Source organism: Staurois parvus, unplaced genomic scaffold (genome assembly GCF_062004578.1).
Source record: "Staurois parvus isolate SC_StPar_1 unplaced genomic scaffold, SC_StPar_1.0 ptg000137l, whole genome shotgun sequence".
Taxonomy (NCBI): Eukaryota; Metazoa; Chordata; class Amphibia; order Anura; family Ranidae; genus Staurois; species Staurois parvus.
The window spans coordinates 10,799,718-10,825,356 of NW_028317933.1; the positions used below are offsets into that span (position 1 = coordinate 10,799,718).

General features: G+C 41.7%; 1 protein-coding gene across 11 annotated transcripts in view; it reads left to right on the forward strand.

The window, feature by feature from the left end:
* Positions 1–25,639, forward strand: part of EPB41L1 (erythrocyte membrane protein band 4.1 like 1) — a 229,560-nt gene that overhangs the window by 198,548 nt on the left and 5,373 nt on the right. For 5 of the 11 annotated variants that reach the window (XM_089673334.1, XM_089673336.1, XM_089673339.1 and 2 more), the window contains 9 exons: positions 6,411–6,512; positions 9,684–10,892; positions 12,679–12,789; positions 13,651–13,971; positions 14,464–14,571; positions 17,948–18,013; positions 22,780–22,878; positions 23,014–23,073; positions 25,216–25,296. In XM_089673334.1, the coding sequence (XP_089529460.1) occupies positions 6,411–6,512; positions 9,684–10,892; positions 12,679–12,789; positions 13,651–13,971; positions 14,464–14,571; positions 17,948–18,013; positions 22,780–22,878; positions 23,014–23,073; positions 25,216–25,296 (2,157 nt within the window). The remainder of the gene's footprint in view (positions 1–6,410; positions 6,513–9,683; positions 10,893–12,678; positions 12,790–13,650; positions 13,972–14,463; positions 14,572–17,947; positions 18,014–22,779; positions 22,879–23,013; positions 23,074–25,215; positions 25,297–25,639) is intronic. The other 6 variants (XM_089673340.1, XM_089673344.1, XM_089673337.1 and 3 more) reach the window with 5 other exon arrangements.

Genomic DNA, 25,639 nt, shown 5'->3' on the forward strand with positions numbered 1-25,639 from the left:
TGCTAATGTCCCGGTGCTTTGTTGCTGTTCTGTTGTGGCCGGGGATGTGATCACATGGCAGCAGCGGCCGTTAGAATAATAGGAAGAAGAATTCCAATATTTAATTCCAGCAGACAACAGTGGATAAACAATCTAACTATGGACATGTGGCCATATTTATTCTGGGATTAAAAACAGAATGTCAGGGCAGTTAGTTCCTATTCTGTTGTGACTGGAGGGTGAGTGATCACATGTGAGGATAGCAGGGGCAGCTGGGAAATGTGTGGGCGTGTTTTCTGTAGTGGTACACCAAAATGAAAATTCTTGGACTGAAACTGAAATCGAAAATTCAGGATGCATTTGGCCAAAAACCGAAACCGAAATGGACAGTTTTTTTTTTAATATATTTTTTTATATATAATTGTATTATATTCAACTTTTTAATTAGTATCTAAAAAAGGTGTTGCGTTCTTTATGCAGTTTGCGTTATTTAATCTGCCCAACAACAATTGCCCAAAAAAAAACCCATCAAAAATGTGTCAAAAACATGTATGCATAAACGCAAAGCACACTGCAAAAAGCACAGCAAAATTGACAAAACGCAACCTGCATTGGTGTGAACCAGGCCTGAAATGCACTAAAAACCCATCAAAAATGCTCACGTGTTACTTTTTTATGTGTTTTTTGAGCCTCGTGACCTATGAAAAACGTACCCGAAACGTGGTAAAATATTGGCAAAATCACAGCAAAATAGTGGAAAAATCGCAGGTAAAATGCACATTTCAGTGGCCATTATCGGCACTTTTTTTCCTGTCAGCAAAATGCTGAGAACACTATTTTCGGCTGATACATTTTGCCCACCGGTATATCGGGGCATCCCTAGATTTCTGTTGAAGTGGCCGAGCACACATTCAACAAGTACAGGCCTATTGTACTCACCCACAGTCACTGCAATTCCCAAAGGTTGATGGGAACTGTAGTTTCCTGAGAGGATATGATGTAATCCCAGCTGTTACACCTCCTCCTTGGCAGAGCAAATGCTGTTATTTTTTTGTATTACAGAGATGAGGTCATGAAAATTCAATTAGACTTTTCTCTAAATGGTATGGAATTTCACAAATGTGTTACCTGTTTAGTGTTTTGTGTAGGGCGGTATACTAATGGGTGATTTTTTTTTGCTTATCCCAGAGTTCTTCTTTAATGTTGTCCAGCAGAGGTAGTGCTGTCTGGTGGGTAAGGGTTAACTCTACTAGTCAGGTTTTCCCAAGCTTTTTTGAGGAGTGGCCCCTGTGCTTGACAAAAGATATAAAAAGGGGAACTCTATCTAGGTCAGTTTCTGTTGGTTGCTCTCACATGGGAAGAAAAGGAGAGTGCTGCCGAGGAAGTAGTTACCATTTTGTTACTTTTACAACCCCATGTGGGAACCCAGTCGGGGTTCCAAGGGATATGGACTTTAGTGGTACATGGGCTAATGGACTTTCTCATCTGTTTAACCCCTTCACGCCTAAGGGTAAAACAAATCTAACTTCCTGAGCAAAAATTTTCAACGTTGACATGTGTTAGTAAAACCGTACATATCATCACAACTACTTTGTATATCCAGGTGGATTATACCTTCTTTTTTTCAGGACAAATTTGGCTTTTATTTGGGGGTAAATGGTAATGGATAGCTGCTGATTTTTTTTTATTATCAAAGGAAAACTGGCCCAAAACAGTAAAAAAAAAAATCATTTTTTTTATTTAGCTGTGAGTTTCTTGTTACTACAATAACCTACCACTAAAGAACAACCCAAAATAAATTCTCCAGCTCTTGACGATCGCAGCGATACCATATATGTGTATGTTATTTGTTGTTTGTACCCGTAGTACAGCCCAGAAACAATAGTGCACATTTTCTTTTTGTCTTTTTTTTTTTTTTTTACCTAAAACACACTGACACTAACTGACATTGACACTAACTGACACTGATACCATTGTTTTTAAAATCCTGACCTTTTGATCTTGACCTTTGACCCTGGCCCAAACACTAACCCTGGCACTGAACTAGATCAAACCTTAATCTAGGTATTTTTTCTTTATTTTTTCCTTGTCTTTTTTTTTTTTCTACAAACATTTTTTTTCTCTCTATGCCAGGAGTTAGAGAGATACAATGTACCTCTCTTCTCCATTCATAGAGAGAGAAAAAAAACAAGGGGGCCGGGCTGCACAGTGACTGATCACTGTGATAGCCAATCAGAGGCTATCACAGCGATCATGTGTCCCGGGTCCTGTTTGTTAGAATGGGACCCGGGGCTTGCAGTGACACAGCGATCTTGATGCTGGGAGCGCGCAGTGCGGTGCACTCCCAGCACAAAGACACGTACGCAAATATGCGGCCCCACGAAAAAAAAGCCCAGTTCCGTGAGGCCACATATTTGTGTGACGTCAGCGTCAAGGGGTTAAGGTATGACCACCTCATGGGGCACATAGAGCACCAAGGACACACTAAAAAGGTCACTTAGAGGACCTTGTACAGGAATATGTATGAAAGATGTTGCTGACAACTATTTACTTGTTAAATTAACTACTTCAGTTAACTTCTTCAGTAAAGAACTTTATTGTTAAGCCAATCTGCCAGGTCTGACATCACTAAAGGGGTGCATGCTTGGCGTGTCGAAGGGCAGGGCTTAGAAGGTGGATGAAGAGACATCAGTGCAGACACACTACAAGGGCCTAACCTTTAGTGGCAGGAGAAGAGGCTATATTGCCATTTCTAGGGGCATTTGGAGTAATGTTGGGTACTTAAGCAGTCAGCCAACGAGAGTCTGGATGACATGGCATGGGTGACAGAGGGCTCTGGTAGAGAGGGGGTTTGCAAGCTTAGCCCCCTCCCTAGCAATCAGTGCCCCACAAACAGGAACTGATATTGCAGCACAGGGTATCTCATGTACTTACCCTGGGGTGTCACGAAAGAGAGGTAGAGAGAGTGGGAGGCCTCAGGAATGTAATAGCTCGGAAACATGTGAAGAGATGACCTCTTGTGTCAGGGAGATGTCTTATGGTGTCACAGAGAGTGAGGTGACATGTTGGGGTGTGCTGATGGAGTGTGATGCAGGCTTCGCAGTCCACACTCGGAATTGCTGCATCCACTAGGAGAAGGTACAGAGCAACCACCTATGAGGTGTGTGCAATAAAGAAGAACATACAGGAAGGGTTACTCGCTTCTAAGTCTGAGTGCCGCCTTAATGGTGATTTCATGTGACAGAGGCCCCCGTCTGTGATTACTGACTTTAGCAAGAATTGCAAATGAGTCCCACTTGGGTGTGTTAAGAACCGGCCAACCTCTACTTGCCTTTTTTTGTGCACAGCTACTACAATTAAGATCCACTTTAACACACTGTTTTGTGGAAGCTCAGCAGCCCATCTCAGACTGTGCAAGAATGTGCAACTGGTGGATCCCATTGTTGGATAGCCGCTCTCTCTGGCAGTGTCTGACAGTCAATATAATTTATTGAAAATAACAGCGATTAGCTGGTGTTCCCACATGCCCTGAAGGATAATCTGTAACTTGAACGCCCTGTTATTTATTACTTCAAAATTCCATCTTTTTCCCAAAAGGTGTTACAATGCCAGATTATTTCTCCTTCAGCATATCCAAAATACTAAAATAATCACTGTAGTTAGTCATCATTCCAGGTAGCAAATGCGTCATTAATCGTGAAGCCCAGAGAGACTTTTATTCTGAACGTTCTGACTAGAAAATCTTAATTTGGCTTGATCAGATTTCTGCTTCTCTAAGTCTCCCCAAAGATTTATCAAAGAGATTACCTGGGGGCTGAAACTCTTGTGAAGGTCTTAGCAGCCTCTTCCTGTATCCTGATTAGACTAAAAGAAGTGAATTTTTGTTTTTTTTTCTTTCCTGCGTTCATTTCAGTCTGCTTTATTCTTAAGATATCAAGCCTGATAAATTTCTAGCTCCTGTTAGTGTCTACCAAGCTTTAATGATGTCTGCTGCTCAGATCTTTCTTCTCTAGGGATGCTCTCCATCTGCCTTCATCCTTGGATTGGCTGATTTTATCAGACCTCATCTCTTCAGTTTAACACCAGCTATTAAATTGTGTTCATCCATTATAGTTTTCATTTTATACACATCAGAAGTCATTTTAGGATGGCATTCTTCGCTCCTTAAAGTGTTATTAAATCCAAAAAAAAGTAACCCCTTCATGACAAAAGTAAAACCAATGCCTGAATAAAATTTTGCAACATTAACATGTGCTTGTAAAACTGTACATACAGTGGGGATCGAAAGTTTGGGCACCCCAGCTAAAAATTTGTATTAATGTGCATAAGAAATGGAAAAATCTCCAAAAGGCATCAAATTACAGATTAGACATTCTTATTAATATGTCAACAAAAGTTAGATTTTAGAAGAACCCATGGTGCTGATTGTTGGGGCAAGGTCAGATGAGTCTGGGCATTAAAACCTTTGAGATTGACATAACCTGGTCTTCGCAGACGATGACTGAGAACAATCCATGACACTGGCAGGTCTCAGCTTTGCAAAGGGGGCAGTACAAGATATTAACTCTGCAGGGTGCCCAAACTTTTGCAGACGCCATTTTTTTGTTTTCTGTTATTTTGAAAGTGTAAATGATGGAAATAAAATCTAACTTTTGTTGACATATTATAAGAATGTCTAATCTGTAATTTGATGCCTTTTGGAGATTTTTCCATCTTTCCTTGGCTTCTTTATGCACATTAATACAAATTTTTAGCTGGGGTGCCCAAACTTTCGATCCCCACTGTATCATTACAACTACTTCCAGGTGGATTATACTTAGTTTTTTTCAAGGCAAATTGGGTTTTCATTTGGTGGTAAATAGTAATGGATAGCTCCTGATTTTTTTATTATTCATTTAACGACCACCTGACTGCAAGGTACTTCCAATGGGTGGCCGCTGTAGGTAAAGTCATGTACCCATACGTCACTGCCTACTTCCGGGTTTTGGGCGCGTGCATGAACACCCCCTACAGCCGGTACCCGCTGTGATTGTACATAGTGGGAGCCTGTAAGCAAGTCCTGGCCAATGATTCACGGCTGGGACCTGCTAATCGCCTGCATACAGTCACAGCCCAAAGCTCTGTGTTGATAATCAACAAAAAACAAAGGACTAGTCACCAGTATTGCCTATAGGCTTTCTTCACCATATTATTTCCCCATTAGTTACTTACCATGCCTTGTTCCACACTGCGTCCCTGTGTGAAGGCAGCCATTCTGGTAGAGGAGATGAGCTTTGCTGCTTCATATCAGAGCTGCTCACCTGTTGATTAATGATTTTAAGACTGATGGGGTAATAAGAAGTAGCAAAAGAATGAATGAAGTGAAATCAGGGAGATCCTTGCACTGCAAGTCCTTAGCTACAGCTATAGCAAGGAAAACAGTGAACTGCAGAGTAGTAACATCTCCAAATCTCACTCCAAATCTTTTCAAATAGGAAGTCAAAGGCAGCAGTACTTTAGGTGATATACAGCTATGAGATTTAATGCACAGGATGCATTCTGCTATTTTTGGACAAATTCAAGACAGAAGGTAAATCTTTTGTATCTTAGGCACAATTAACATTTCTATATGTTCCATGTAAGATAGTAAATCTTCACTTTTTGAGCTCAGGTACACATTAAGAGTAATGGAAGAACTGATATATTTACTTTTCCTGTAGAAAATGTTATTCTAGGCTTCCCTCTAGTACAGACTTTCTCAACCAGGGTGCCTTCAGGCTTCTTCAGGGGTGCCTTGGCAAAATGGCCAAAAATTGGATACAAGCCAGCAGGGGGATCAATCCTGCCTTTTAGTACACAAAGCCACAGGTTTTCATTGTACACTTTTATGACCTTCTAGCTGCCAGCATCCTAACAACCAATGACATCATCAGTTGTTAAGGAGGATGTCGGGTGCATGCGCATCATCCTTGTTTGGCCCTCCCCTGCCTCTCTCCGTCAACACTGGGGTAACATTAGCAGAGTGATGGAGTGAAAATGAGAGAGACACTAGTCGGTACCAGTGTGCAAAGGTGTATTTGCTTTGGAAGACTAAATCACCTCTAATGTTGGGTGTACTGGATGTGTGTTGAATAGTTTTTCACATTTTAGATTGGGGTACCTTGAGACTGTTCAGAATTTTAAAGAGTGCCTTGAGATTATCCATAACTTTAAAGGGTGCCTTGACTGAAAAGAGGTTGAGAAACACTGCTCTAGTACATAGTCTTATGATAATAATGAAGTACAGGTGAACTATAAAGGGATGTCTTATGGTCCCCAAAAATATAATACATGGTTGTGCTTTTAAAACCAAATCAATATTTTAACTATAATTTTACAGTCTTATTAAAATGTAACTATCCTGGTTTGATCCTGTCTCTAAATGACTAATTTTGTTTGAATTCTGTGCAAAGCAGGAGGCGGAAGGTACTGGGAAAGAAGAGGAAGAGACAGATGTTGGTGCTGCCCAGGATTCCGAGGTCTTCACCCAGAAAAGCTTGGCTTCATCCCCAGAGGTGCCTCTACTTACCTATTCTCCTGTACACTGTAACCAACATTCAGTTCTGATTTGTACTAAGTATTTGGGTGACTTTAAACTCCCCCAGACATTAAGAGCACTTCCAATATTGGAATACCTATGTGTGATCTGGCCGATTATCACTTCTTCATAATGACAATTGGGAAGAACACACTAAGCCTCATATGCTTTAGTTTAATGTGTAGTGCAATTCACAGGCAAAAAAATGTTTGGAATGTAAGGAACAGTAGCAGGTCCCAAGGTTACAAAGGATAATGGATAGTGTTGCTCTTGGACATTTGCAAATGTATGGCTAGCTTTTTGATGGTCACAGTTAATAATTATCTTTCTATACATTTGGCAAATTACGTAAGAGCAGAAATTTTTTGTATTTGTTTCACATATCAATACATATAGAAGAGAGTTCATTTGAAAACAAACCTGTCAAAGATATGGCACAAAGGTGCCTTGTTATACATTCATAAAATGCTTTTAATGGATAAGTGGATGTCTGCACTGCAATTTACCATCTTTCATCCAAAGAAAATCCTGTAAAGTTCCATAAATGATTATTTAGACTTTACTGATAGAATAAAAGTTGCTTTTTTTTAGAAGGTCAGTTCTCAAAAAAGTGATTTCACCTAAATGTGAAACCCGAGAAATTGAGCCATGGGCAGGATTTTTATACCTCTTGAGGTCTCTGGCACTGCAATCTGCCTGCCATGCTTACTGGCTTTTTTCCTGTCTATGTTGGAGCGCTCACTATTTCTGCTTATCTTTCGGTATGCTTCGGATGAATTCTCCATAATATAAAATAAGTTAAAAGCCCAAGTGAACCCTCAGTTTAACTCAGCTACATACATTCCAGAGGCATCAAAACAAAGGGTAGTTAAAGCCTTACAGTTGATTTTCTTTAGAAAGCAGCCACAGCCTGAACAGAAAAGCCTGTTCTCTGTCAGCAGCAGCAGACCAGGACTCTTGTTCTCTCTGAGAAAACAGTGATCTCTTTCAAAGAGGTTCTCGCTGTCCCCGTCCTCCCTGGCTGAGTCAGAACAAGAGCTCTCCAATCTACAGGGAGGATGAGCTTTGCTAATTACAGAACTATAGATCTGAATCAGTAAGGGGTGTGTCAGACCTCTGCAATGAGACCACTGCTTCTACACAGAGAACAAGGACCCCACTTAGCAGCTTCAAGAGAACAGGCTTTTCTGCTCAGGCTGTGGCTGCTAAAGAATGAAATCCAACTGTAAGACAGTGATTATAGTAAGTTCATTTTAGTTCATAAAACATTAAAACAAAACTGTATTTGCCTTGTGGATAATTTAAAAGTCTTAAAATCTGTATATGGATATTTTTCCGCTGTTCGTTTATAATAAGGCCTCACTCACACTGGCGCTGTCAAAACTGTATTTTATGTGCATTTATAAGACATTTGTAAACGCATATAAATGCATGTAATGATTTTTCAATGGTGCGTTTATCCACATTTAGATGCAGTCAGTTTAGCTGTGTTTATAGAAATGTGAATTCTCTGCATCCAGGTCTTGCTTAGATACTTATAGGCCTCGTTCACATGAGTGTTCAGAATGTGGTAAAAACACGCAGCTGCTCAAAGCCACACACAAGAAGCAAAGCCGCAGCAAAAATTAAATCCCACAAAAAGTGACCTATTCAACTGACTGGGGCCGCTTGGAAACACTCTGCAACCGCATGCAATGCATGTTGTTGTGGCAAGGTGGTGCGGTCTTTTCAGGGTTAAAACAGGCAGTTAGGAGGCAGCATTTTGCCTCCCAGCCACCTGTCAACCACATTTCAGAATGGCAGCAAGTGACTGTTTTTACTAAATACTGTATGTTCAGGCTACAATGAGTTCTGTGTTGGCAGGGTCTCTTAAAAAATGACTTCCACCCTAACTGAATATGGTGAAAGGTGGTTACTGTTACATTCAGCTGGTGATCTCTTGCTGCTTATGTGATTTCTGTCTGCTATAACTATGTGCCAGCACTCCTCCATAGGGTATCTTCTCACATTCACAAGACAATGAGGGGAAGTTTCTTAAGGTCTAATCTCTAGAGATGAGTAAAATTTTTCACACAAGGGTCCTTAATCAACCTGTACTCAAAATCAGTATATTTGTTTTGGATGATGTATACAATATCATGAAAATGGCAGTTCATGGGGTGTACATATGTTACTATATTTTACATTTGATTAGCACAAGTGTACATCTACCCCAAACGTTTTCTTTTGTTTTGAATATACTAAGGAATGGTTAAAACCCCTGTTAGTTTTTTTTTTTTGTTGTTGCCTGTGCCCCGTTGAAGAGCTTTCTCTTCACTTTCTGTTAGATCTAACAGGTTGTGAAAGGAAATCTTTCCAAAGTGAGGGATAATCCCTTCAGGCAGCACCAGGCGTTCCCATTGGAAGATTTCCTTTCATCTTTTTTTTTGTGTTGACAAAAATTTTCTATCTGTGAACACTCTTGATTCGAGTGACAAAGGTCACTAGGACAAAAAGAATTGGTGCGTCCCATTCACATAGAGCAACATAAACTTGACAGGGGTTCTTACCTTCGCTCCATTAGACAGTTGTCACAGGAACAACTTGGGGTTTATTCAGACTCCCTTCTGCATAGAAACCAATCAGCTTCCAGGTTTCATTGTCAAAGTTTCATTGAACAAGCTGAGGTTAGAAGCTGATTGGTTTCTATGCAGAAGGGAGTCTGATTTTGGACTCTCCAGCTTTAGTAAATAAACCCCCTTGTGTCCCCATGAGAAGACTTGCCCTCAGCTACTATTCTGGTGGCAACTCAACATTTTGTATATTTATTCACTTTCAGTAGTGGTTAAAATAGTCATTAAAGACAAATAGAGAAGTTGAATCTCTCTAAATGGGATACACAAAGCAATAAAAACTTGACAGGGGCACTAATCCTTCCCTACTTTATTCAAAACTAACATTTATGCCAAAAACAGGGGCAAGTAGTAATTAAAAAGGGAGTCATTAGCACTTTCATAGAGAACAATTAAAAGCATAATCACTGAGATAATAATCTAGACTGTAGGAAGAAAAATAGGGAAAACACTTGAGAGAAGCAATTATTGTAAAAACTATATTTGCTGTCGTCGTGAGTTTCCAGCTAACCCCTTTCGCTCTGGTCACCATGTAGGGCATGGAGCATTGGGTTTTTATAGAAAGGACAACAGAAAAGTCTACATCACTTGAAGAGGTTCAGAAAAAGCAATCTGTCCAGATTTCTGGACAGGAGTTGTCTTCCAAAAGGGAAGAACATCCCCAGAAAGACCACCCTCACAAGGATAGGGAGGAACGGGAAATGGTGGATCTGCCTGAGGAGAAATCAGTATCTGTTGTGAAGGGTGCGGAAAGAAGAATAAGGCTACCACAGAGAGAAGAACGCCTAGTGATGGTCACCAGTGAATGGGAAGAAAGCAAAGCAAGAACTGCACCTGATGGTGCACCTGCTGAAGACAGTAGGGAATGGGTGCTCAGGTTGGAAAATGGTAAAGTCACTTCCTGGGGAAAAGGTGAACCATCAGATTCAAGAGGGAAAAATGGAGTGGATGGAGAAGACACCAGCACAAGAAGGATAGGAAGAGGAGTAGTGAGATCAGCAGGACACCAAGACATGGGTAGAACCATTGTTGAGCTTGGGGAAAGCAGACGCGTCATTTTGTGTGAAGATGAAGCTGACGACAGTGCTGATGAAACAGAAGGAGAATGGCACAATGAGGCCCACTGGGAGGATCAACAGAAATCTTTGATATGGTGTGAGAGTGCAGGATACCAAAAGAAAAATGAAAACCTGGAGAACATGGACATTTATGCATCACCAAACAAACAACATGGGAAGCGTTTTGTTGGTTCAGATGACCAAAAGGAGCAAAGTCAGCTAGGGAAGACAGTGACAGAACTATCCAGAGAGTACATCACTACTGACATTCTCATGCCAGATGACCATGATGAGGATTTAATAGAAGAGGAACATGGTAGGACCATTATCAGTACAGAAGAGGCAGGACCTTCTGGTTTTGCAAATGAACAGTTGTCCTCAACTGTACAAATGACAACTGAGAGTAACACAGAGGACTTACCATTGGAAGATTGGGGACCACCAGTGCTTCATTTTATGTTACCAACCATTATTCCACTACCAGTGGCTGCTCCCAGGGAGAGAGGTCACCAAGAATTAGCCACAGATAGTAATCCAACTGAAAGAATTCTTCTACAGCCAAATCACAGGCATCATGCTGCCCATTATTATGAAGGAAATGCAAGCCCTGCTGAATCCACAAGTGACACGCCTGGAGACCTCTCCTCTCCAGATTCAGGCTGCGAAATAACACTCACAGATGTGGCGGTAACTCCTGATCAGCATGTTTGTAGGGGGGAGGGAAAAGGCAACAAACCTGCTTTTTGTGGGCCCATTGTGGTTTGCCTAGCACGCCAGACCCCTGTATGAGCCAACTGAGGGGCATGATGTCGTAGTGGGATCTGTCTGCCTGTCTGTACCAAAATCCTCTCAACATTCGCTTCTGGCTGAAGTATCGTCTGGCTTAAAATACCCCGTCCCCCAAATATCAGGCTGAAAAGCATGGAAGCTAAAGAGGAGACGGGAGGGAGTTGCTGGAGGAGGGATAAATGAAGGGGTGCAGCCACGGCTAAACTGGTAGCATCAGTAAAATACATCTCCTGCACTCCAGGAATGAGCGCTTCCAGTGACACTACTGTGAATCATTGGCTCTGGCAGCTAGTTCTTATTCATCTGGGAAAACCAATACTTGGCAGATTTTCTGCAGTTCATGCCCCATGTTACATACATGAGTGGACTGAAAAAAAATGTCTTGCGCTTTGCACCACTATGGAAAAGAAAAGGTTACTAATCTCCATCCCACCTCCTCCCTACTCACTGCACTGAGGCTGCTGTGATCCTGCTTTTGTGCTCTGCATATGGACACTGATTCACTTGGCTGCATTAAAGCTTGAAAGAGCTTGCATTGTAACTCTTATACCATATTTAGGGTCAAAGCCAGGTTGAACTATTTGAAGAAACATGTAGCTGTCTTCAGCTCTATTTCCAAAGGTATTCCATTACTTTTTTAACTCGTATTAACTTCTACTTCCTCAATGTCTCTTAACCCTCGGCTCTTCATGTTACAAAGAAATTTTTGCATAATAACTGGAGGAAATGTGGACATGTTTCCCATAGCATTTAGCTGGATTCCAGCTTGCATTTTATAACCTTAACTATATAGCCAAATCTTTGTGGGCACCTGTCCTTGACACCTACTATATGGCCAAAGTATGTGGACACATCTCCAAATTATTGAGTTCAGGTGTGTCTTGGGAAAGGTACTATTATTACTGCAGCATACAAAGACATTTTATACAATTGTGCACTTCCAGCCCTGTGGCAACAGTCCTTTTCTTTCCCAGTGTGACTGTGTCCTTGTACAGGAACACAGGTATATAAGGACATGGTTTCAACACGTGTTTGGTGTGGAGGACCGTGAGTCCCAACCCTATTGAATACTTTTGGGATAAACTAAAACACCAATTTCGAACCAGGTTTTCTTGTAAAACATTAGTACTTGACTTTACGAATCCTCTTTTGGTTGAATTGGCACAAATTCACACAGACACACTCTGAAATTCTGTGGAAAACCTTCCCAGAAGAGTGGGGTTACTATAGTCCTAAGGGGCTTGGGGGCAACTTATGATTTATGCCCATGATTTTGGAACAGGGTGTTCAACAAGCTCATATAGGTGTGATGGCCAAGTATCTACAAACCTTTGACCACAGAGTGTAGGTTAAAGACAGATGGAACCTCACTGGCTATGCTAGAAATCAACTCTCTAAAAACTCTACTCTACTCAATTCTACATTCTTCCAGTTTTAATACAAGAACTCCTTTGTCCCTTTTTCTCTTTTCCCACACATCCTGTGTTATTTTTTTGCCAACTGTGACAAGAAAATAGAATACACCCTTTACTGTCATTATAATTTAATACAGCCTAGTGAATCTGAGTCCACCTTTGCCACGCTTGATGCTGTAGTGCCCAGCATCAGTCTCATGCATCGTGCTGCAGGTCTTGCTGTTTGCTCCTTGGGAATCCTTCACTCTAACCCTTCTCTCCTGCTCTAGAGTCAACCTCTTGAACCAACATCCTGGGAGGAAAGGGATATCCCATGTGCCCTCAGAGAGGTCTCCCTGCCGGACCAGGGTTATAGGAAATCCGGGATTGTCCATTTTCAGGTCAGGGCCATGAACGCCCTGATTTTGTCCTCTTAATTCCACTACTGCCTTGCAAAGAAATTCATGTCTGTGAACTTTTATTTTAATGTAATACATGTTATAAACAAATGATCTTCAGATAGTCACAGATTTATAGGTTTTTACGGCATCACTTCTATGGATGGCTGTACATTGGACTTATTTATAAAAAAAAATTGAGAGGAAGAAAAGTGTCTTTGATCATAGCAGCCAATAAGTATTCAGTTGACATTGGTTAGAAAGTCAAGGTTTGAGTATGAATTGGTTGCTATGACCACCATAGCTGCTTTTCTTTTGTCCACTTTTATAAACCAAAGCTAAATTTGTGTTGTCTGTACATGTGAACTTGTGATGATTAGGATGATTTGCCCCAATGTGCATTAAGAAATATAAACTGGATTTAGAAATCCTACATGTACTGTATTTCTTCATCTTTTCTTTTGCTAATAGGTGTTAAAAGGATTTGTTTTTCTGCTTGACCTAGACAAAAATCTGTTAAAGCTGTATAGAGATTTTGGAATGTTGACATTAAGTGATGATGAGCTGAGAATAAGTTTAATTTACCATTTTCTTCACCCTCAAAGGGACTATTTATTAAAGCAAAACATAAGATGAGAGGAGGTGGTCTCAGCGACCTGAGTATAATAAAACTAGTAGAAATTTAGTTTTTCTACTTGTAAATATATTCAGCTAATAGAATTAGTTTATTAATTTTAAAATTTTATTCAAAACACTTATGGAAGGGCAAAATCACGCATCTGTCTGAACTCATCTGAATTCACCTCTCCACCAACCACTTATTTCACTGTGACTTTCCCATCATGGCTTTTTGAATTCCCCCAGAGAGTGAGCAGCAGGGAGGCAGAGGAAGGGCGAACAGCAGGTGACGAGGAACAAGGCGCTGGCCTTCTAAAAGAAAACCAACTAAGCATTGAGAGGAAGTGTTCAAGCATAACCGTCAGCTCTACATCCAGTCTGGAAGCAGAGGTGGACTTCACAGTGATTGGAGATTACCACTCCAACGTAGGCTTCGAGGATTTCACCCGCAGCCTTCCTGAACTGCATCGAGACCAGGGCGATGGGGCTGGTGGCACAGAGATTAACCCTGCAACAGCTCCTCAAGAAATACATGATGAGGACAAGCAGGAGGAGGAAACAACAGAGGTACAACGCTACGGAATTGGAAACCACCCTTTATTCATTTTGTAATCCTGAGTATCACAACTTGGCTTCTCCAGTCTTCCATCCATCCCTAAGTGTTTAGCAGCATGGAATGTATTGAAAAGTGCATGAAATGGCCAAGCACACTGGTCCATAAGCTCTGATCCACATTTGTTCTTGACCATCGTGTTTGTATTATACCATAACTGTCCTCTGACCTCTGTTTGCATGCCCCTGTATTATCTGTTAACCTTGACCTGCATGCCATTGACAGTCAACCACTGAGCCAGGTAATATATTGAATGTCATCTGCCTAGTCATATGACATCATGAGAATATGTACTTTCTATGCATATATGTTGTTGTTTTATTAATAGTCATCCCATGCATGTTTCTAATTCGCATTGTGCGTGGCCTTAAAATCTTCTATGTACAGTACACATAGCAGTCTGGTGTAATGTCTTCTCATGGTAATGAATTTCTTTGTTCCCACAGTCACACAAGACTATAGAGAAACATGTCATCAGTAGCTTGAGTACAGTTAGCAGGACAGATGGGGAGAAAATCACAAATATACAGATTACTTCCATGCAAACTACTCAGGTAAGCATATACAATACATTTCTTATACAGTACACAAGTTTATTCATTCTGCTAAAAACTGAAACATATATGCTGCCCTCTGTACATTAGTTAGTCCTCATGCACACTTGACGTGCTGTTTTTGGCTTTTGACGTTTTTTTTCTACAGCCAGTAAACCCCCCAGCAGGATATCCTATGTGTCCATGCACACACAGACTGTAATCAGCGTTTTTTGGCTGGGACATGTTTTGGCTGGAAAAAAACCCAGGACTAAAGGGTTTCTAGATGAGTTTTTTAGCTGTAAAAATGCTCTGACACTGAAAAACGCGGTAAAATGCTGCAGACCAGCGTTTTTGGACTTTTTTTGACAAAAAAACACTAAAAAAACGCAAACACAGAAAAACATGGGAAACCACCACTAAATGCTAATGCAAAAACACTAATAAAAGCTGAAAAACTCATGTTTTTAACGTGACTTTACACAGCTAACGTTACCAGACGTTATCAAAACGCCCAGTGTGCATGGAGACTCAAGAATGCATTTCCAACCCCCTACTACTACTACAGTCTCAGTACACATGTAAAAAGATGTATATTTAGATTATAAACCTTGCATGCATTGGGGGTGGTGTGAAAAATTTTAATTTCAGTTATTATACATACTCCACCAATGCAGGGTTCTTTAGCAGGGCATGAGTACTTGAGCCTGACTTGTATAAAGCCTGGCTAGCATAACGGGGTAGAGAACATAACTATTCACATTAGAGATTATTAAAGTGATGCTAAATACACATGGTTTAATATACATTATCTCTTCCCTTTATGTATGGTGTATGTGGATGATGGCATTGTAATTATTTTCATTAAAAAAAAATTTAAGTACCCGTTTTCCTTATCGATATTCAGCTGTCACATGACCCAGCTCTTTCCCAGCCTCTCTGCAGAGAAACAGTGGCAGGAAGAGCTTCTAGACCTCACATGTTCAAAATGGAAAAAAACAGTCTTTGGGATACAGAGTAAAAATAAATAATTAATACCAATAAACTGTTTTAAACTGTCATACAAATATATATTTGAAATCAAATTTGTATTTTTTGGGGCAATAACATGTTATGGACAGATTTCTGCCAGTCACCGGGTGTGTCATGCCCCTCCAGCCTGTGGCTTAGAATAACAGGGAGGTGAAGCCTACATCAATCAAGTTGTAATATCCCAACCACATTGTGTTTAGCTGGTTAATGGGCAGGGAGGAGAAGGGAGGGAGGGAGCTGTCATTTATCACTGTGTATACGCCCACATGTGTTACTTTATAGTCATATGGGCTGCTCAGATGTGATGGGGGGGAAATGCTATGGGTAGAAAAACACTGAAAACTGAGCACGTGTTCTAGCTGCCAACACTGTTGTGAAAAATCCCCAACTGCAGTGGACAGGAGGGGAGACAGAGAACAGCAGGATCAACCAGGTGTTTTTGCAAAATACAGAAAACGAATCCCATAGTGACTGAATAGAGTATGAACAGCATATAATACGGCATTTCTTGATGTTTTAATAATTTGAGTTTAATGACACTTTAAAGCAGAACTAAATCCACTGTGGGTGTGTGGAGCAAGTGCCACTGTTATCTTCTCCTGGGTTTTCTTTATGCCCGATGTCATTTTTCTTCAATTATTGGGTGACCACTAATCATGTACCTCTGCATATGAAAGTTGGAGTCACACCATCCGACATGGAGCTTCTTACAGATGTCATAACAGGCCCCGGAGTGCACACTGCACTGCACGTCACATTTTCTTCTCCCTCTTAGGATCTGTTTTTACAGTTCTGCTTTATTAATGCAATGTCTTATTAAAAAGAGAAATTGGAAGCAGCCAATGGGCTTTTAGTTTACTGTAGCGAGAGCAGTGCATAACTGGGTTACCTACCTTTGCACATTTTTGTATGCACTTTTGCTTTTTTATGCTTTATGCTTTTTTAAAACAAACCTGTACTTTGGCCATTCAGACAAAAGTGTTGGCATTGTTAGAGTGGATAGGCACATGCTTACTTTCTATGCGCCCAATTGCTATTCTGTTTGGCCACCCGAAACCCTACAATATAATTTTGCAAGTTGTCCTATAATATGATCCTGATTCACTATTTGTTTGCCTTTGCAAATTATTATTACATTGAGTTTATATAGCGCCAAAGGGTTTGCTCAGCGCTGTAGAATAGAGGGGGGGACAATACATGAAACAGTACAGTAACATCAAACAGCACACGAGGGGTAAGAGGGCCCTACTCTTTCGAGCTTACAATCTAGGGGGGAGGGGGTAGTGGTACAGGAGGAAGTGGCTGTGGGGGATGGAGTGGTGGGAGGAATGAAGGAGAATGGCTGTTAGGTGAGGGTGGGGTGGGGTAGGCTTCCCTGAAGAGGTGGGTTTTCAGGGAGCGCCTGAAGGTGAGGAGGGAAGGTGACAGTCTGATGGATTGGGGTAGTGAGTTCCAGAGGATGGGGGAGGACCTGGAGAAGTCTTGCAGTCGTGCGTGGGAGGAGGAGACCAGGGAGCAAGATAGAAGGAGGTCCTGTGAAGAGCGAAGGGTACGGGTAGGGTGGTACCTGGGAATCAGGTTGGTGAGGTAGTTAGGGGCAGTGTTGTGAATGGCTTTGTAGGTCAGAGTGAGTAGTTTGAATTTGATGCGTTGGGCAATAGGGAGCCAGTGGAGGGATAGGCAGAGGGGGGTGGCAGATGTGGAGCGGTTGGTGAGGTGGATGAGTCTAGCCGCTGAGTTCAGGATGGTCTGAAGTGGGGAGAGCCTGCGCTGGGGCAGGCTGGTGAGGAGGGAGTTGCAGTAGTCGAGGCGTGAGATAATCAGGGAGTGTACGAGTAGTTTAGTGGTGTCTGGGGAAAGGAAGGAGCGTATCTTGGCGATGTTGCGAAGGTGGAGCCTGCATGTGTTTGTAAGTCATTTGACATGATTCCCACAGTATCATCGCTATTTTTTATACAATGCTTATCAATATTGCACGACTGTTGAACTGAACCTTTCACAAGTCTGGGGATTTTATACTGAGTATATTATCTAAAAAGCATAAATCATGGTTATTTTAGTTAAAACATCAGGCATATATTTCACTACAGGCAGCTAAAATCACATGCAAATGTCTACTTTTCCTGCAACTTTTTAGCAAAGCCCACCTCTTATGACTTCCAAATCTTCAAAATGGTCCTTTAATAGGATGGGTAGGCTCAGGGACATGTTCTCCAAAGTAAAATCTTCCTGTGTTTGTTTGAGTTTCCTGCAGACTTCTTATTCCACAGTCCATAATCATACTGGTGCGTTATTCACCTTCCATCCAGTATTTGACATTGTTACTATCCTCTTCCCAATTTAATTCTTCTTTATCTTTTGGCAGGTGGATGAGAAGGAGCCTGTAGTCAGCAGTCATACTGTCACTTCACACACTGTACACCCAGCACTGGTAAGATTTTCTCTAGAACACCAATGTATAGAGCTGTGATCTCCAAACTGTGGCCCTGGGGCCGGATGCAGCCCTTTGCATGCCTTTATGCGGCCTTTGAGGCATTATTCCTGCCACTGGCACCAACAATGGGGTGGAATTCCTGCCACTGACACCAATAATGGGGCACTATTTCTCCCACTGACACCAAAGTTCGGGCATTGTTTACTCCCAATGGGAACAGTCCGGCGCCCCTATTGTCTCAAGGACAGCAAACTTGCTCTTTCCTTAGAAAGTTTGGAGACCCCTGGTATAGAACGACCCTTTACAATATTTATTATAGGTACTTATATAGCACCATCATTTTATGCAGTATTTTACATACATATTTTATGCAGTATTTTACATACATATTTTATGCAGTATTTACATACATCAGTCCCTGCCCTCAAGGAGCTTACAATCTAAGGTCTCTCATTCATACACATACTACATTCATACACATACTAGGGCCAATGTAGACTGGAGCCAAATACCAGCATATCTTTGGAGTGTGGGAGGAAACCAGAGTATCCATAGGAAACCCATGCAGGCACAGGGAGAACATGCAAACTTTAGGCTGGTCTGGCTGTAGTTGGGGTTCAAACTGACAGCCCTAGTGCTGCTAGGCAGAAGTGCTAACCGCTGTGCTGCCCAAAAAAAACTTACTTGGTGTTACCAAACACCCATTAGCCATTGTGTACAAGGGAAGGGTGCCAAAGTTATTCCAGTACATGTAATTTTACATATTCTCCTGTCCAGACTGGAAATTGAACCTTAAAATGAATTCAGGAGACACAGCCTACCTGCTCAGGACAAAGTATAGCTGGAGTCAGGTCAACTCACATTAAAATAACCTCATTGCCCATGATCTGATGTTCTGAGAACCATAATTGTTAAACCATGTAAATGCAAAGCCACCAAGCCAGTACAGCTGGTCCTTCCATAGGGGGTCCCAGGCTGGAGAGGAGGTCTAGTCAGGGTTTTTAAACAGTATGTGAAAAAACACCAGCCACTCTTTTCACCGAATCCTCTGGCTCCAGTATACAAGTACAGACTACCTTGTACAATATTCATCTTCCCTACAACCATTTTCCTCCTGGTTGGAAGAAAAACAGAAACTTAAGTACCCTACACAGTGGCTCCGAGCCAAGGAAGAAGCACAGAGTCTTGTGGTTGCCCCTGCCTGCATCACATGCTATTCAGTACCCTGCCCAAAGTACAGATTAATCTGCTCAAACATCAATCACTGGCTGCCTAGGCTAAGCAGGAGGAGGCTGCCTGATCCACTGGGCTATCTCTACATACCACTGTATATTGCCCATGACCTGTGTGGATATCCAAAAACTATAAGCGGTTAGCGTGGGTGGAAGTTTGGAGATTAGGGTGGGAAATACTGATGTGATCCATTGCAGCTTCAATTCTACAGGTATTCATATGTGCTTCTGGGCTAAAGCTTTCTGCTTATCCACATTCAGTCCCTCTCATTATCAGTCATCAGCAGGGCTCTTTTTCAGCGGGAACGCATATCTGGTACTGAATGTATGTAATGGAAGGGGTACTGGGTTGTCTTGGAAGGTCTATGGATGCTTGCTGCTGGAGGATCACTGGGGGATCTGTTTTTGTGTGGCAGTCTATTCTTGCTTGGGAGGTCTATTCTTGCTTAGGGGGTCTATTGTTGCTGTTGGGGGATCTACTGTTGAGGTAATGGTCTATTGTTGCTGGCTTATGGAGAGTCTATTGATGCTGGCTACTGGGAAATCTGTTGTTGCTACTGGGGGTCTATTGTTGCTGGAGTGGTGTTTTGTTGTCGGGGTCCATTGTTGCTGGGGGAATATATTTTTGTAGGGGGTCTATTGTTGCTGGCATTGGGAGATCTATTTTACTGCTTTTCCTGTTATCATTAACAAATCCCATACAAATTAGCACCACAAAATGATACTTGGCTTTGCATTGTCTAAAAGGAGTGGTACTGGGCAGTGGGTAGGAGGTGGAACCAAGAGACGGTGCTTGGTGTCCGATAGGGGGGAGGAGACAAGAAGTGACTCAAAAGTGGGGAGTTCCTGCACCTATTCTCTGAGAAAAAATGCCCTAGTCATCAGCAATTTTTTTGTCCAGGTTTATGAAACAGCATTCCCAGAATTGTAAGCTAGCCATAGACACACTACAATTACACATACCCAGTGATGTGACTGTCCTCAGGTGATACACAGAGATGAAGCAAATCTTCCTACATAAGTTATACCTGTTTATCTGCAATATTTTCTTCTCTACATCCATTCAAAGTGCAGAATTTATAAAGCTGCTCTGAGAGTTTAGAGAAAAGGGGGCAGAAAGCTAAAATTACACACTGAAGAGCTCAGTAAAGAGAGTTCTGAGAGCTGATTGGGAGGAAGTGACACACCCCCCTCCACACAGCTCACAGGAACAGAGTTGAGGGTGGCACTGTGCTGGAGCTCCCTCCCCGTCACCATTTTTCTCTTGGTGTCAGGAAAACGTTTCAAAAGTGATTCATGCTGATAGCAGAGGAAGGAAGCAGCAGACAGAAATGACACTTAGAGCTCTTAAATGAGTATAGAGGGATATGCTTTGTTCACGTCATATCTGAGGTTTACAACCACTTCAAATCAGCTCTCTGACTCTAGCCTCTGAGTCACATGTACTTAGCATTTAGGAACCTAACATGAAAACAAACACTGGCCATACACTGCTCAAAATTTGGCCAGTTCCTGATTAAATCTAGTAGAATTCTTCTGTTCAGCCTGGAAGTTGAACAAAAGAAATTTATGGTTGAATTGCCAACTTTAATCTAATGATTGATCTGCATTATCCAGTGACATGCCATGTCTTGAACATTGCTTAGGGCCAGCTCACACCATAGAAACGCCGTCCGGATGTGGTCTGGACGCAGTCCTGATGCATTTGTGCATGCGCATTTTTGATGCATTCCGGCGCACATCCCCCCCCCCCAGTGTTCTTCACCTTAAATAAGGACATGAGCGTTCCAGTGCATTTTACTGCATTCCATTACAGTTCAGTGCAGAAATAATGCAGCATGTTCTTTTAATTTATCTGGAACTAGAACGCACTGGAACTGACTGTACTGGTGTGAACTATGCCACTGGAAACCATATATCCTATTATCCATGAGTTTTTGATGCAGACAAAAAAACGCACTGGACTGCATGTGGTGTGAACCGGCGCCCTTAAGCTGCTTTAAGAGTAACTGCAGTTTGATAGATCAAGGTCATTGTTCTGCTTTTACGGACTACATCAGGGGTCTCCAAACTTTTTAAGCAAAGGAGCACTTTACTGTTCTTCAGGTTTTAGGGGGTCCAGACTGTGGTTATTGGGAATAGAAATTGTCCTGGTATCAGAGGGAGTAAACAATGCATCTTTGGTATTATTGTGAGGAATAGCACCTCATTGTTGGTGTCACTGGGAGGAATAGCGTCCCATCGTTGGTGTCAGTGGGAGGAATATTGCTCTATTGTTGGAGTCAGTGGGAGGAATATTGCTCCATGATTGCTGTCAATGGGAGGAATAGAGCCCCATCATTGGTTTCAGTGGTAGTAAGAGTGCCCCATTGTTGGTGTTAGTGGGAGGAATAGTGCGCAATCATTGGTGTCAGCGGGAGGAATAGTGCGATATCATTGGTGTCAGTGGGAGGAATAGTGCTTCATGATTGGTGTCAATGGGAGTAATAGTGCCCCATTGTTGGTGTCAGTGGGAGTAATAGTGCCCCATTGTTGGTGTCAGTGGGAGTAATAGTGCCCCATTGTTGGTGTCAGTGGGAGGAATAGTGCCCTATCATTGGTGTCAGCAGAAGGAATAGTGCCTCGTCATTGGTGTCAGTGGGAGGAATATTGCTCTATTGTTAGAGTCAGTGGAAGGAATAGTGCTCCATGATTGCTGTCAATGGGAGGAATAGAGCCCCATCATTGGTGTCAATGGGAGTAATAGTGCCCCATTGTTGGTGTCAGTGGGAGGAATAGTGCCCTATCATTGGTGTTAGTGGGAGGAATAGTGCTTTGTTTTTGGTGTCAGTGGAAGGAATAGTGCTTCATGATTGCTGTCAATGGAAGGAATAGTGCTCCATGATTGCTGTCAATGGGAGGAATAGAGCCCCATCATTGGTGTCAGTGGGAGTAATAGTGCCCCATTGTTGGTGTCAGTGGGAGGAATAGTGCCCATCATTGGTGTCAGTGGGAGGAATAGTGCTGTTTTTGGTATCAGAGGAAAGAATAGTGCCCCATCATTGTTGTTAATGGGAGGAATAGTGCCCTATCATAGGTGTCAGTGGGAGGAATAGTGCTCTGTTGTTGGTGTCAGAGGAAAGAATAGTGCCCCATCATTTTTGTTAATGGGAGGAATAGTGTCCTATCATGGGTGTCAGTGGGAGGAAAAGTGCCTCATCGTTGGTGTCAATGAGAGGAATAGTGCCTGGTTGTTGATGTCAGTAGCAGGAATTATGCCCCATTGTTGGCATCAGCGGGAGGTATAGGGTCTTGAATCAGTGGGAGGAAAAGTGCCCTAGGGGCCAGATAAAACCAAGCAAAGGGCCACATCCGGCCCCTGGGCCACAGTTTGGAGACCACTGGACTACATGATTCCCTTTTTTCTGCCATACAATCCTGCAAACTGTCTGTGGACATTTACCTAACCAATACTGTAGATAGGTTTCACACCGTCACCTGCATAATGTTCATCAAGAGCCAAGTGTAGCGAGTGCGTTGTTTGTATTGCAGACAGAGGACAGTAGGACAGAGGCAGCAGACACAGCACGAGCAGTAGCATCTGCTGAAAGCTCCCAGGCACTGCAAGCAGATGTCACTCGCACCCATCATGTAAGTGTTACCCAAGAATTACATTGCTATAAAAGATTTAGCACCAATGAATCATTCACTTCACAGGTTATTTGCAGGCTGATGCCTTCTTCACCACATTACATTTGCCAAGAATTTATTTTTATCATTCTTCAGGTTTCCCATACTGCCACAGCAGAGACATTGTCCTCCTCCACAACCACCCATGTGACTAAGGTAAGTCTGTGCTTCCCACCACAAACATGGTAATGAGGCTGTCCTTGCTAACCTCCTGCTGAAAATACTAATTGCCTGGCTGTTGTACTCAGCCATTGGTTTCAACACTTTCTGAGTAACTGATTCTGACCAGTGTGTCAGGAGTCCTTAACCACTTCCAGTCCGAACACTTTCACCCCCGTCCTGCCCAGGCCAATTTTCAGCTTTCAGCGCTATCACACTTTGAATGACAATTGCGCGGTCATGCAACACTGTACCCATATTAATTTGTTAGCATTTTTTTGAGACAGATAAAACTTTATTTTGGTGGTATTTATTCACCACTGGGATTTTAATTTTTTTTGCTATGTAACTGAAAAAGTCCAAAAATTTTGAAGAAAAGTGTTTTTTTTATAAAATTTTGCAAATAAATAATATTTCATCATAAATCTTTGCCAAAATGTATTCCGTTATCTTTTTAGTAAAAAAAAAAAAACCAAATTCGTTTATAACCAAAAATTATAATTTTTAAACATTTTTTTTTTACATTTTTATTTTTTTTTTTATATTATTATTTTTTATTTATTTATTTATTTTTACATACTGTCACCCTAGCAGTACAGTGTCACCATGGTGACACTGTACTACTTGTGGGGGGTGATGAAGATTTTTTTTTTTTTTTTTACAATGATTGCTTTTATACCCATATAGGATGTAAAAGCAATCATTTCTCTTTCTCACTTTGTGCATTCCTGCACTCATTGAGAAGTACTGAGTGAGCTGTGATTGGTCACAGCTTGTCACATGGTACAAGGCTGTTGTGAATAGCCTTGTACCATGTGACCTCTGTGATCATTCACAGATTTCACACGTAGTAAGCAATGATGTCACAAGTGACATCTTGCTTACTACTTTGCATGTGATCACTGATTGGCCAATCAGTGATCACATGATCGGGACCTCGTACAGAGGTCCCGTCCGACGATCGGTGTTTCACTGTGTCCGGAGGATCCCCGGGAGCGCGCACAAGCAGGGTGCAGGGAGGCCGTTCATAAACGGCCACCTGACCCTGTACTGCCACCGTCCGGCCGTTTATATGTAACGGCCGGTCGGGAAGTGGTTAACCACTTCCAGTCCGAACACTTTCACCCCCGTCCTGCCCAGGCCAGTTTTCAGCTTTCAGTGCTATCACACTTTGAATGACAATTGCACGGTCATGCAACACTGTACCCATATGAATTTGTTAGCATTTTTTTGAGACAGATAAAACTTTATTTTAGTGGTATTTATTCACCACTGGGATTTTTATTTTTTTTGCTATACAAACTTGAACCAGTGCTCTGCTGGACACTGGTAGAAGTCACAAGACTGCAATATACTGCTGATGAGAAAAGGTGTTTAGCAGTTTATATTTACTAAAATATTTGCATTTCCATGTTGTGTGTACCGTGGGAGACCAGATATAGTGAATGCAGGGTCCTGGGTTTACTAACACTTTAATTTTTTGGAAGGGTGTGCACAGACCTTTGGCTGTATAGTGATGATCAGGTGTCCAAAAATGTTTGGACAAAAAATATTTGGGAAAAATATCAACATCAAAAACATGACAGCAAAATGAATATACCTAATGCAGGCCATACATGGGTTGAATTCTGAATGAATTGTCTTTTTAAAAAAAATCTGAAATTTCGTGCATTTTGTAATCTGATGGTGCCACCATTGATCTCAAAATTCAACCAACCAAGCCTTCAATTTCATCTCATGTTGCTACAGAAAAGAATTTTCGTGGCCAAGAATTTTCTTTTCTTTCCAGGTCACAGCTCATTTCTTTTTTTACTATATTTCTTGCACGATTCTCCCATCATTGATTAGAAATTCATTTGTTTTTAAAAAAAATTCCCATGTCCCGATCACTCAAATTCGATGATCACACGAATATTTGCCGTTTCTGTGGCTCACTAATGGTGCGACATTCGAAAAGAAATTCTTAGAAAAGATTTTATAAAGAAAATTCTTTGGGAATTGGACCCGGCTTTAGTATAACTATATGATGACTACTGTTTACAATACATTATATATTCTACTTAACATCTTTCCAATCTCTTTTCATTCTCGTAACTGCAATCTAATTTGACCTTCTTTGTGTGAACTGTGTCTGTACAGACTGTAAAGGGTGGATTCTCTGAAACAAGGATAGAAAAGAGGATAATTATTACAGGGGATGAAGATGTGGATCAAGAGCAGGTAATACATACCAACTATCATAAAATAAAATATCTACTGATGTTAAAGTGGTTATACTATGAAAAGGGTTTTAGCGTAATGTAATCTCTGCACTAAGGTAAAAAGCTGCTCCCCGATAGCCACCCTTTAAAACATTTACCTGAGTCCAACCTTGATCCAGCATTGTGTTCATGTGCAGCAGCTCTTCTCTCCTCTCTTTCTCACAGGAGACTTGGCAGCAGCGAAAGCCATTGGCTCCTGCTGATGTCAATTAAATCCTATGAGGATGGAGTGGTGCGTGGGGGCAGAGCTGTGCTGTGTGTGTTTATGGACACACACAGCCTGGCTTTGGATCAAGCCCACA